This window comes from Stegastes partitus, unplaced genomic scaffold (assembly GCF_000690725.1).
Source record: "Stegastes partitus isolate 25-593 unplaced genomic scaffold, Stegastes_partitus-1.0.2 Scaffold169, whole genome shotgun sequence".
Classification (NCBI taxonomy): domain Eukaryota; kingdom Metazoa; phylum Chordata; class Actinopteri; family Pomacentridae; genus Stegastes; species Stegastes partitus.
Window position 1 is genome coordinate 560,865 of NW_007577900.1, and position 13,296 is coordinate 574,160.

Here is a 13,296-nt window from a genome sequence, read left to right on the forward strand (position 1 = left end):
ATGTATGCACAGTGTTTGTATAAAAACAGTAGAAGTGGAATAAATATCAAGAGGAAAAAGTGCTAATACTTAATAAATATCTAGGTATTACTAGCAAAATTTACTTAAAATAGTGTAAAAGTGCTTATTCTATAGAAGAATGTTCCTTCTATATGTTTACTATTGGAATTTTTATATTTTTTATTATCATACTGTTGTTGAATAGCTGTGTATATTGCATTTTACTGTTGTAGATGTTTAGGGCTGAGCTCATTTTAACTCCTTCACTGTGTACTTTTGGGTATTTATGGGTAGTCCATAACAATGCAGGTATTCTATAAGATCATTGTGTTTTTACTATCTTAGTCCCAGAAGTACTACATATTTTGAAAGAAGTCAGATTCACACAAGTTAGGAAAAACAATATTGTGGCAATTGATTTTCCAGCTAATTCAAGAGGATTATTAAACAATTTATTGAAGAACCACAGAAACTCATAAAGAAACTCATGAGCCCTCAAAATCTCCACATCAGGAGATGTGCTGTCTTCGCTGGACAGTAGGTGTGTGAAAGCCTGGACTCTTCACTCAGACACGTGTAGTGAAGTAAAACACTTCTTAAATTTGTACTTAAGGATAGTACTTGAATAAATGTACTTTAGTTACATTCCACCACTGGACAACTGTGAATACATGTTTAGAAAAGTCCTATGTAATGTAAAATTTTACTTAAAAACATAAGTGAGTTAAATTTGTTTCAAGTCAAGCATGACTGCTGGTTAATTGTGCAGGCTAAGCTTATATCAAACTACAGAATTTCAAACATCTGTCAGCTGATATTGTGATACGTGGGTATCAGTCTAACTGGGAATTATCATTTAATTACCTCATATAAAAAGTTATTGGTATCTGTTTACTATCCACCATAACTCGTCACATGTTAAGCAGATGCTGATAGATGGACCAGTGTTTGATAAACATTTTGAAAAGAAAAGTAAGTTTATTTATTTTAAAAAAATAAAAATAAAAAAAAATTCTGAGATAACAAACAAAACAGAAACTAATCCTGTAGCAGCAGCAGGCTATTCTGGCCGTACACATGACAAATACATACAAATTCGGAAGAAAATAGACCTTTGCTATGCCCAGAAAGGTGTAAGTGAAACTAATTTGTAATCCTGAACTAAAGCTTGAGCGTTTATCAGGATTTCGGATCAGGTCCAGAGCTGCTGGTCTTTACTTCGCCTCTTCGCTCCGCTGTTGGTTTCTTCCACTCCGCCCCACTTTTACTGGGTTGCCTGGCAACGGCAGTCAGGTGACTGTCTGCAGACAGAACATGGCTGACCTGTCAGAAGACCAATGAGGGAAAGGCCAAATTTTGCATAATCGATCTTGTTTTTTTCGTCCTTTCAGACCACAGTTGAACGTCGTGGACGGCACTTGACCGGAGGTATTCAAGGTAAGCCTGAGAGCGCTCAGTTTTGGGCGGCTGTGTCACTCTGTGCGGCTTAGAGAGCAGCAGCAGCTACCGTTGATGTTGGCTAGCTAAGTTAAGCTAACTGCTAGCCAAACAGTCCCCGCTTTCTCTTCCAGAAGCAAATTCTAGTTGGAGGAAATAACATTTCCGCAAGTTTATGTGGACGCAGCATGTTAGAGTCCGCAAATTTGCAACGCTGTTTCAAAGCCAACGCTAGCTTGTCGTATCGTAAGTCTAGCAGCAAAGCTGTACAAGTTAAGGCGAAGATACAAGTTAAAATGGGATTTATCTTGTGGTCTTCTAATGGCACTGGAAACTAGTTAGCATCTGCACACAGAGGAGGTCTCCCTATTATAAGAAACTCAGAGGAGCTACACTTTGAATTATGTTTTTGGATTAGCTCTACAGACATTTAAGCTGACTCTGGTTTGACTGACTGTGATTTAACTCGATAGAAATATACTTTATTGTTGCTTAAATCGACTTACAGAGGAATGACTGCTGGCATACACAATAGTGTGAATAACAAAAGCACATCACATATACCAAAACGTTTGTAGTCAATGACCTCTTAAACTCTGTTTGCACTTCAACACTTGTTTTACTATGGGTAGTTTTAAACCTTTGACCAAAGGGCAACAGTTGACATGGGCTGTTCAGCTGTGGGAGGTTTCATATTTCATTTATTTATCTATGTTGATTTCCTTGATCCTGAAGACTGACGCCACAATCAGACTTTATTTACAGACCTTATTAGGTATGTTACCTGTTGAACCTGTGCTCGGTACTACATCATTGGCCAAGCAATAACTACACTAAGCTTCTGTTTGAAGTGATGCATGTGATTGCTGTTTCCACAATGTACATGAGTGTATGGCCCCTGACAGAAATGGTTCTTCTGTCCCTGTAGCCCTGTGTTAGCTTTATTCTCAAATTTCCAAACTTAAGCATTTATGGAGCAACTCCATGACTTGTTTCAGTTTATGGCTTGGGCTTTCGCAAAAAAAAAACTTGCAAGACCTACAGATTGCAGAACACAGCTTGGTGTTTATTTCCTCTAACGAGCTTTTGCATTCAAGCAGAGTAGCTCTTCACTTTAAGCAGAGATGTGTTGAAGTTAACACAGATACATGGGCTACGTTATTACAGACATACTTTAGATTTTCTCTGTATGGTTTCACAGGCATTTAAAAACTTGTGTAAATGATTAATTCCATTAATAACAACAAGTGATGTGATTGCAGATGAGTGGGTTGCCTGAGGGAATGGCAAATGGCCCAAGCAGGAGTGAACACTTAGAGAAAGATGGTCAAATCTGGGAGAGACCCTGGAGTCTGGAAGAGATGCGGCAGAACAGTGCCAACTGGTCCTTGGCAGCTGACTCAGGGGTAAGTCGGACATTCAATCCTCTGCTCTGAAATAGGCCAAGAAAACAGTCATTTATCATAATCATTTTTTTATATAGTCAGAGGAATACTACAGAAGTACTTTAGAAATTCTAGTAGCTGAGAAGATTGAAGTGTGCTCTGCTTTGGCATAATAAAAGTAACCTTGCAGCTGATCCTGTCTTAATAGCTGTTTTTCTCTGTTCTTCACAGCTTTTTCTCTTCCTCCAAGACTTCTCTCAGAGAATGCTATCAAAGACACATGAGATTGAAAAGCAGTTAGACAGTCTGATCCGTGACACCAAGGCCACAGACAGCTGCTTGCACTCCGTCTTCAACGACTTTCTAATGCTCTCCAATACACAGTTCATAGAAAATGTAATGTATATCATACACGCTTACAGCACTTGTGTTTTTGTTCAGTTTTATTTGTTGTATTATAACCGCATTTGATGATAATTGACCTTACTTGTTGTTGCACTGTTGGAAATTCAAGTGTTGCAAGGTGTTTGGCAGTAAACCTGGTAACCAAAACGTGTTTGTGCTTTGTGTCCTGTTGCAGAGGGTTTATGATGAAGAAGTAGAAGAGGCTATTCCCAAGGCTGATGCTTTGGAAAAGCAGCCTGAGCAGGTACTTTAACAATAAGTCAGCATACATTGTATATTTTTTACATAGTTGTTGAAGATTTGTATATTAAATATTCCAAATTTTGATGTTTTTTTTTCCCCCCTTAAGGAGAAGACTAGAGAGCAGAAAGAGGCAGAGTTGATCCCTAAGATGCAGGAGGCCGTGAATTATGGTCTGAAAGTGCTGGAGTCAGCTTTTGAGCATCTTGACATCAAAGCAGGAAACTCTGACTCAGAGGACGAAGAGGTCACAGACAGAGTCGAGGCCATCCTAGAACCAAAGGTGTGCTGTAAATCTTGTGTCAGGAAGAGGATTATTGAAATTTCTGCAGAATTCCATGTTACACTGCATCTTTTAACTGATGCCATTTAGTCTGTGTGTCTGTTATTTCCTTGTCTTGTAGGATCTTTATGTGGACAGGCCACTCCCATATCTGATTGGTTCCCAGGCCTTCATGGAACAAGACGATGTTGGACTTGGTGACCTGTCAAGTGATGGTAATATCATATTCAGTCCTACAGATTACAGCTTTCTCATCCTCTTTAAATCTCCCATTGACAGTCACACAATGTAGTGTTCATTTCCCTCATTGTATATGTATCATTCTCTCTTCAGAAATGTCCGTTGACAGTGACAGAGACAGTGTGATTGAGAGTGAAGATGACAAGGATGCAGATGTAAGACTCTTTTTCTCATTCTTTCACAATATCTTTTAAAATTAATTTTCAGGAAAATTGAGAACTTCATTGGATTTATTTTCTTAACAGCATTCAGATGACGACTTTAATCAGGAGGAGGATGAGGTTCACAGTATTATTAAAAAGGTAATGTATATGCCTGTTTGCCGAGCATCTCAACAACTATGTTCCACGTTAAACAAATGTAAAATTCTGGGTTCTTCTTCTTCACTCATCTAGAAGTCGTCCATGATGAGTTATGATGACGACGAAGAGGACGAGGATGAAGATTCCGACATATTTGGAGAATCGGACAAGGACGATGATGATGACACAAAAGTAAGCTTGTGCTCATATAAGAGAAATTACTACAGTAGTATAGAAACATATTTTTGAGTGCTTGATCTGCTTGTTTTTCTGTCGCCTTCAGAACACAGGCCCTTCGTCCTTTGCTGATGAGCTTGCTGCCAGAATCAAAGGTGAACCAGTTCCCAAACCCGAGGGAGATCGTGCATGTAAGTTGTTGTCATTATCAAACACTTCATAGTGTATCATATTATGTCACTTTGAATTTTCTTTTCTTCCACTCATCATATTTTGTTTTTGTGAAATTCAATGCGAGCTTGCATTTGAGATTTGCACTGAAGGCATGTCAGGTATGAGGCTGTCACTGCATGTGCATGCTTATGAGTCTTTTCTTTCTGCCATGTCATATCTTGGAAGCATTGACATCCAAGAAGAAAGGTAAAAGCAGAAAAGAACCAAAGCCTGCAAAGCCACAGGGTAGGATGCTCATTCATCTTCATTTCAATTCAAACTTTTTGTTCAATTTTGCATCAGTAATTTCCACAGCAGGCCCGTTATTGTTCCAAATGTGCTGCTCAATGCTGTTTATGTACATTCTAGCAGCAGCTGAAGAAGACAGCGATGACATGTTTAAGCCACCGAAGATGGATGACGATGATTTCTCACCGTTTGGAGGGAAAAGTGGCCTCTTCAGCGGTGGGAGAGGCCTGTTCGACGATGATGATGAGGTACATAAAACTTTTTATTGCTCCCTCCGATTCAACTTAATTCCACATTACGGAAACTTTGGCAGACAGAAATCAATATGCGCTATATTATGCTATTCCTTCAGGGTGATCTTTTCTCCGAGGCGCCAAGACCTCCTGTGCCTGAAGAGAAAAAAGCACCGAATGAAAGCACGAGAAGCACAGCTCAAACTGCAGGTAAGACAGCAATACACACAAGATGTGTACAGACATTTTGAAGAAAGTAAACCAGTAGATTGGCTCATAACTTTTCTCTTCCATCCAAGAATCTAGCAAACCTGGAAAGAAGATTCCAGCCGGTGCTGTTTCAATATTTCCAGGTAGTTACTCGTATGGCAGCTGATATCAGTTCTTTGTCGGCTTCATCGTCCCTCAACAACCCAAATCAATTTCTCTTAACAGATAACAGCCTCTTCAGTTCAGGGAACGAGTCTGATTCAGACGAGCGCAAGGAGAATGGGACTGCAGCTCTTAAGACAAGTGCTGCCTCTAAACAGGTTCCTACAGGAGCAGCTGCTGGTGGAGGAGGAGGAGGAGGAGGAGGTGGTGGGCTGTTTGATGATGAGGATGAGGATGATGACTTCTTCAGTGGTAAAAGCCTGAAAAAGTCTGACTCTGGTAAGTGTGTGAAAAGGGGTGCTTAAGTTTTTTAGTCCAAGTTAAGGTGGGATCCTCCTCCTAAAGCTTCTATCTGGTGGTTGTTCTTCCCTTTATTTTCAGCGAAACAGGAGAAACCCAAACCCAAGACAGCTATTGACCTTTTCGATGATGATGAGGACGGTGACATATTCAGCGACAAGTACAGTGCACCAACTCCAGCTCAGAGCAAGAAGGACGTAGTCGAAGAGCAGGTTAAACCACCTGAGAAAAAGGTGAGGATAAAAATACAAGTGTCTCACTGCTGCTGAATACGATGGCTTGTGTGAACGTCGTACTTTGTTTGGGATATCTATATCATGTGTTTTGTGTCCCTGTGTTGTCCATTCATTGCTATGTTTAGATGCCAGCGGGAGCCATCTCCATGTTCGGTCCTGGGACTAAAAGCCTGCTCAGCGAGGGCCTGAAAAAACGTCAGCCGTCTACCAGCGAGGAGTCTGAGAAATCTGAAGAGGTCTGACTAGACCATTGTCTGTTTTGATACTCCTGACAAAATCAAATTTGATGTGTTTTCGCATGCAGAATGGCAGATAATCAACCAAACAGGACTCCATTGGGCTCCTTTAACCTCAGTGTGCAGGCCATCTGCCACTGGAAAAAGCTTTGCACTGTCTTCTCAAACATATATTCAAGTGCCCTCTGAAAAGTCCAAATTCGATTTAGTTTGGAGCACACTGCTGTCCTTTACTTGTGTTGACAAAGTTCACTTCTCTTTGCTCAGTGCCAGTGTTTTTCTTTCAAGATATAAACATCATTCTTTCAGCGAGAAGGTTGGAATTTAGAAAGCCATTTTGGAGAAATATCCAATTTTTTCTTTATGTTGTGAATTTCAGAATGGTCCTGCTGCTGATGTTGGGAAAGCTGCTGTCAAGCAGACTCAGAAGCCTCAGACCAGAGGCCTCTTCTCTGATGATGAAGACTCACAGGTAAGGCTCTCAGATATCAATATGGAAAAAGTGATAACAGTAACTGTATATTTTAAAAACATTCTATATGCTTTTGCCTTCCACAGGTATTTCCAAACATCCCTAAGAGCCAGTCTAAACCTGAACCTACAAGCCAGGGCAAATCCAGCAAGGCCCCTTTGTCTTTATTTGATGACGAGGAAGAAGAGGTGAAAACAATTCCGCTTAACCAAACTCAGTTAAGTTACGCAAGTGTTTGTTGAGAATACAGCACTGTATTTGTTTTTTTCTCTTTGCAGGATCTGTTTGCGTCTGCAGCTAAATCTAAACCAAAACCTAATCAAGCTAAAGCCTCCACACCACAACCCAGTAAAGCCGTGTCCAGCTCCCTCTTCAGCGATGATGAGGTATGACAATAACAAAAGTAATGTTTTCCTGCTTCCTACCAGTGTTTTATTGAATGTATAATTTGATGTATGATATTCTTGAATGACAGGACCAATGGATAGGTTCAAAAACTAGTGCGACAAAGCCAGAGACCAAGACAGGAGGGATGAAACCCAGTGCCAGCGCCCCATCAAGTCTCCCCAGTGCCAAACCATCTCAAAAGAGCAGCCTGTTTGATGAAGACGATGACGATGACTTGTTTGCTCCAACAAAAGAGTCAAGGTATTTACAGCAATACTATTTTTTTGTTATTTTACATTAGAAACAGTGAAATACATTTTCTCAATTGAAATCACTTTAATTATAATTTACTGTCATAAAGTATTCTTTATAAATGATCGTTAACTATTTTCTTGTTCTTTCACTCTCCATATAGTCAGAAGAAGCCTCAGAGAGTTGCTCTCTTGTTTGAAGATGAGGTTGATGATGATGAAGACAAAGGTTCCTTCTTTGGCATTAAACCTGCTGTCAAAACAAACACGGCGGCTCCAGCTAAAGTGAGTGCACCAGCGTAGTTCTTGTATTTCGCATTCGTCTTGAAAGGCAATCTTGTTTAAAAGCTTCTCTTCAGTGACCTTGAAAAAAGTTTATTAAGTTTAAGGGGAATTTTCTTAGCCTTTGGAGAAACATTGTGATACTTAAAATCACAAATTTAATCATCCGACACCAGAACTCACCTGAGTTTAAAAGGCATGTCATCTTTTTTCTTTTTTCTTTTTTTAAACGCCAAAAATAGCACCATTTATCATTGCAAGAAATTTTAGGAACAGAAAGAACTGGCAGATGGAGATCCATCAGGAAAATTAACCACAAACAAGCATAAAATCATAATATTTCAATAATATCACTTTATTGTACGTGTCTCATTAAAAAACAACAACAAAAAAACACCACAAGTCAACCATGTACACCAGATCCTATAAAATACTAAAAGTTCTGCACACTTCCGTGCAACTGAGAAGGCCCGGTTTGACTCAGCTGCGATCAACAGTCACATGACACAAATTCTGTGAGTTCTGGGGGAAGAGCTTGACAGAAGATTCATTCATAGCTGATAATATAGTTAGAATAAAATAAATACAGCCTGGTTCACCAACAGCAATACAGTGGAGTCATTTCTTAGCAAGTTTTTTGAAGATGCACTCAGCCTGGTGAAGTGTGAAGAACACCTAGTTCATAGAAGTTGTAAAAATTTACATAGGCCCATACATATAGCCTATAGCATGTGGATGCCAATTTATCCCAGTATTCTAAAGTGTTTTTTTTCTCTTTTTTTGGAAAACAAATAAAGAAATTTAGCTTTTTATTAGTCATTACATTATAGCTGTGTTATACTGCACAAAAGACACTTCTGAGTCCTCTCAGCTTCTAGCCATGGTTATGCTGTTCCCATAAAGGTGCAGAATTTCATGTTACAGTAAAAACTGAGCCCACTTTGAGTAAAAAAAAGAAAAAAAAGAAATACATTTAATTACATCAATATTAAATTCCGGTAATACCTGTTTTCTCCAGACACCTGATTCAGCCTCTCAGCCGCCCTCGCTGTTGGAGAAGTCTGAGGAGGTTGCAGTTTCTCAGACAGCAGCAAAGGACAAGCCCTCAGAGCAGGAGAAACCAGTGGCGAAAACCCCCGAGCCACTCCCAGCATCACCATCGACGGAGAGCAAAGAAAGTAAAAAGCCCGCTGGAGCAGTCAGCCTCTTTGGAGGCATTAATGTTCTTGCCAACAAACAGACAAAGAGCCCATTGGATGATGCAGACCAAGATGACATCTTCCTCTCTAAGGACAGCCCACCACCATTTGTAAAGAAGGAGGAGAAGAAGGAAGAGAAAGTCAAAACAAACACTGTTAGTCTGTTTGATGATGAGGAGGAAGATGAATCTGATTGGAATGAGCCAATATTCACGCCCAGTAAACCCACAACAAAAACGACACTAAAGGTTTGTCTGCTTTACAGTAAACCTAAGACTGGAGTGAATCTTTGACTTAACTGCATCACTATCATGTTTCTCATGCAATCCCAGTCTTAAAATACGCGTGGCTGTATTTTATTTTACAGCCCGCAGAGGAGCGACCGCAGGCGAAGAGCACAGGTGTGTTCCAGGACGAAGAGCTGCTGTTCAGTCAGACGCAGCAGAAGGACAATGACCCAGATGTTGACCTGTTTGCCACCTCAGGGAAAGCTACAGTCAGTGTATTAGATAATCGTATCTGTGTGCAAGTCTGTTTCTGTTCTTTCTGAAAACAACCTGTTTTACTCAGTTCACATGCTGAGTTTTAAATCCAGATGTATTTCACTAGATTCTAAAGATGCATCAATATGTTTATTTCTAGAGCTCCAAGATCAGCTCAGTGAAGCCTGCTGCACAAAGCCTATTTGCAGATGATGATGAAGATGACCTCTTCAGCTCCGTCAAGCCAAAAGCTCCTCCTCCGGTAGCAATTTAGATTTTTTTCTTGTGATTAGAATAAGGCTGGATTCCTGCTTGTTTAGATCTAAATATTTCTTTAGAAAACAACATCACTGTATAAATAGTCCCTGAACTAAACCCCTCTTTCATATTGATTTTCAGAAAGTAGCAGAGAAACCCAGTAAACCAAATGACAGAGCACCACTGGCCAGTCCAGAACCTGTATCTGAGACTCAGGTGAGTCTACTGCAAGCCTGTACTTATAGCTTCAGTGTCACCATATTATGTTTCTGAGCCATGAATACACATACTTCGGTGGCTAGGTTTTTTTATTTTATTTTATGAGGATGATTGTTGGTTGTATTAACAGTTCTTTATACTTTTTAATAAGTTGTGAGAGACACATCTACCTTGTAGTTTGCCTTTTGAAAGATTGTGTTGTTTCTAGATGAACGCCATAATTGCTTTCTTTGGATAAAATTCTGATCTTACTGTAATCTGACCACACAGAAACCAGCACCAAGCCCTGTAAAACCTAAAGATTCCTCATCAAGGATTGGGAAACTTCAAGTAATACTTTTGTTTTTACTAAATCAAAAGTCTTCATTCCTGACATTTCACTCTAAATCTTTCTAAGGAAAGACTATCCTACTCCCACTGACATTTTTTCTCTGTACGGTTTTCCTCTATCTCGATTTTTTATTTTTTTTCATATTCCAACTTCAAAACTTGGCTGTGATACGACGGCAAAACTTTTAGAATGAAGATAATTCTCTCTTTATTTCGCTAAACTAGAAGAACTTGCTCACTCTTTCGTGCAGTTTCACTAGTTGTTACTCACCCATCTTGCTCTTGCCTCATTTCCATCCACAGTCCTGGATTCTCATGTTATTCTGACTGATGTGCTGAGAAACTTCATGAATATAGAGTAGCTGAGAATGAATATTGATAAATGATTCTGTTGTGTTTTTATGTTCAGGCTAGTCTGATGATCAACCCTGCTGCGTTGCTCCCTGGCGCCGCATCCAACATGCCGGGGGCTGTAAGCGTGCTCCCCGGCATGACTGCTAGTTCCTCCTCTGGGGTGTCCAGCTCCAGCCTGAGTCCCAGCCCTGTCACGACACCTGTCGGCGCCCCGGCACACATTGAGGGAGCAGTGACCTTTGATGACCCCGTCCAGGTTACGACACTGCAGAGCGCACACAAGGTGGGCTTTTGATGCTTGGGTTGTTAAATTCTTATCTAGAAGTCTTTTTGTTGGATTTCTGAGGGGATATTGTCAAATCTTCTGTCATGCAGAATCGTGCCAGAGGTTCTGCACAGCGGAGACCCCAGTCCAGAGCAGCGAGGCAGCAAGCAGCCCAAAGATCTACTGGGGATATAGAAGATACCCAAGGTGGAGATGCTCCAGACTCAAACCCCAGTCCCTCTGGTTTAGTCTTGCCTCCACCAGATAAGTCCAGCCATACGCACATCAGTCCATCACTACCTAACTCAGCTACACCTACAGCCCTGCCCGCTTCCTCCTCTTCTCAGCCTTTACCATCACAAGTCCCCCCGAGACCTTCTGAACTGACACTGCCAGTATCGACCAATGCGGGAAAGAAAGACTCGAGTAAAGAAAGCGGCAATAACAAAGTGCTGCCATCTTCTGATGACGACGATCTTTTCAGCTCTGACAGTCTGTTTGGGGCAACTTCAATCACTAACACGCCCTCCAGCAGACAAACTACCAAGACCACACATCCTCAGGCCAGTAGCGGAGTGGGACTGAAGAAAGACAAAGATAAAAGCACACTCCCATCTATTTTTGATGACAACACGGACGACCTTTTCCAAAAGGTTAAGCCAAAGTCAACCACTAAGAAAGCCAAGGCCTCCACCTTTTTGGAAGAGGATGATGATGATGAGGATATCTTTGGGCTGAGCAACAGCTCCACTCCAACATCCACAAGTAGTAAAGAAATCAAGAACAGCAGTAGTTTTACAAAGCAGGACATTTTTCAGGTACATCTATTTTATATTTATGGCAGTACAGTCGAGGTTTATCAGTGCCATCATGAGAATATGTTTTCTGATCGGCTGATTTTCTTTGTTCTCAGGATGAAGTAGCCACTGTGCCTAAAGTTCACAAAAAGCACAAAGAGAAGACCATTGATGCCAGCTTGTTTGATGACAACATAGACATTTTTGCTGACCTGACAGACACTTTAAAACCAAAACACAAGTCCAAGACAAAGGGAGAGACCAAGTCAATTTTCGATGATGACATGGGTAAGCACCAATAAAACACATGGATATTTGTTTTGATTCTGTTTTGGTTTGTCAGCCTTTTTTTCAGCTGCCATGTTTAACCAAATATTGTGCACATCTCTCTGTTTTTTTAAAGATGACATCTTCTCACCAAGCACAGTAAAACCAGTGGCAAAGGCTCCCCAAAAATCAAAGAAAGCCCCGCCACCCCAGGAGACCAGTGCAGCAGCGGATTCAAGTGACATATTTGATGATCCACTTAATGCTTTGGGCGGGAACTGAACTGTAGTTTTTGATTAGCCAGATTTGTACAATTGTGGATTCATTCTTTTGTCATTTGGCTCCCTGAAAGATATCGGATACACTGTTGATAGAGTATTTATTCATAGAAATTCATATAAATACTGTGGCTTATTTTTGGCAGATGAAGACCCAGATAAAATTACCCCAGTCATCTTCCAACAGCATTTCCAAAATCATCTTAGCATCATAGTTATTATAATACTGTTAGTCTTTATTATACATGATAGCACTTTATGAGCATACCATATGCTTAGCCTCAGCCTGCAGAAATTAAACGGTAAATTGTTTTGTTTATTTTGTATCCTTTGGCTTGGCCATGTGAGATTTCATGTCTTTGGGTTTGTGCCATATCATGTTCATGAGAAATCAATGTGTTTACTTACTGTCTTAGTCCTTTTTGACAATGTTTTTATTAAGAGATTCATCCATTTCTTAACTTTGGCTGTGATGAAAAAGAAAATTCATTTTTAATAACTAAACAGAAACATATTTTATTCTATCTGAAATGTGTGATTATTTGCAGTTGACTGTCTTTCATCTGTGTTGTGTCTGTCTAGACGTAAATATTGATCGTTGTCTGATATTAGCAGGAAGTCCATTTCAAACAAAATATTATATCAGATTTTGTTACCACAACTTCAGTTCAATTTTGGGGTGATTAAGGTTCAGTGTTTTTGCTCAGGTCAGGATTATTAAAGTAAAAAGGGATTAAAGCTGCTCCCTTATTAGCTTTTAAATGAAGAACCCATTGGGTTGTTGGATATAAACACTTTTTACAGCGACATAAAGTAAACCCATGCCTAGCTGGGCCTGGAACATTGGCATTGCAGACTTTTTGTCTGAGATATAGAAATGGGACCTTTTATATTGACATATTAGAATAGGATAGAAATTAGCATATTTTTAAAACAACTTTCTGAAAGTCGATCTATTTTTAATGTATTTATTGAACTTCAAATACCAGTGTCAGTGATGTAAGGACATATTTGTTTGATTTTTAGCTTTTGATAGTACAAATATAACCACTGATGTGTGGAAAAAGTGTTTCTCTGCCAGCACACAGGATGATGTGAAAGTTTGGTAACACACACTTGGTGGTCCCGCCCACCTCACCGCTCGACA

General features: G+C 40.0%; 1 protein-coding gene across 3 annotated transcripts; it reads left to right on the top strand.

Moving 5' to 3' along the window:
• Nucleotides 1-1,306: 1,306 nt before the first annotated feature.
• On the top strand, nucleotides 1,307-12,673 carry washc2c (WASH complex subunit 2C). Of its 3 annotated transcripts, none has more exons than XM_008279763.1 (31): nucleotides 1,307-1,437; nucleotides 2,700-2,843; nucleotides 3,054-3,218; nucleotides 3,403-3,471; nucleotides 3,577-3,750; nucleotides 3,872-3,965; nucleotides 4,084-4,145; nucleotides 4,236-4,292; nucleotides 4,386-4,484; nucleotides 4,576-4,660; nucleotides 4,869-4,928; nucleotides 5,052-5,179; nucleotides 5,284-5,374; nucleotides 5,464-5,517; nucleotides 5,600-5,815; nucleotides 5,918-6,069; nucleotides 6,198-6,308; nucleotides 6,688-6,780; nucleotides 6,867-6,968; nucleotides 7,059-7,166; nucleotides 7,256-7,428; nucleotides 7,583-7,703; nucleotides 8,719-9,147; nucleotides 9,267-9,395; nucleotides 9,542-9,643; nucleotides 9,781-9,855; nucleotides 10,129-10,188; nucleotides 10,598-10,825; nucleotides 10,918-11,625; nucleotides 11,721-11,892; nucleotides 12,008-12,673. In XM_008279763.1, exons 2-31 carry the CDS (start codon nucleotides 2,700-2,702, stop codon nucleotides 12,151-12,153), a joined length of 4,407 nt encoding a protein of 1,468 aa, XP_008277985.1. In that variant the 5' UTR covers nucleotides 1,307-1,437; the 3' UTR covers nucleotides 12,154-12,673. The 3 variants fall into 3 exon arrangements, with proteins under 3 accessions (XP_008277985.1, XP_008277986.1, XP_008277987.1); XM_008279764.1 differs by having other exon boundaries at nucleotides 5,055-5,179; XM_008279765.1 differs by lacking the exon at nucleotides 10,129-10,188.
• The last annotated feature ends 623 nt before the right edge of the window (nucleotides 12,674-13,296 follow it).

Coding starts and splice junctions, on each gene's coding strand:
- washc2c (XM_008279763.1), top strand. CDS start 2,700: ATGAGTGGGTTGCCTGAGGGAATGGCAAATGGCCCAAGCAGGAGTGAA. Junction 4,929..5,051: donor AAAGCCTGCAAAGCCACAGG/GTAGGATGCTCA, acceptor TGTACATTCTAG/CAGCAGCTGAAGAAGACAGC. Junction 5,816..5,917: donor CCTGAAAAAGTCTGACTCTG/GTAAGTGTGTGA, acceptor CTTTATTTTCAG/CGAAACAGGAGAAACCCAAA.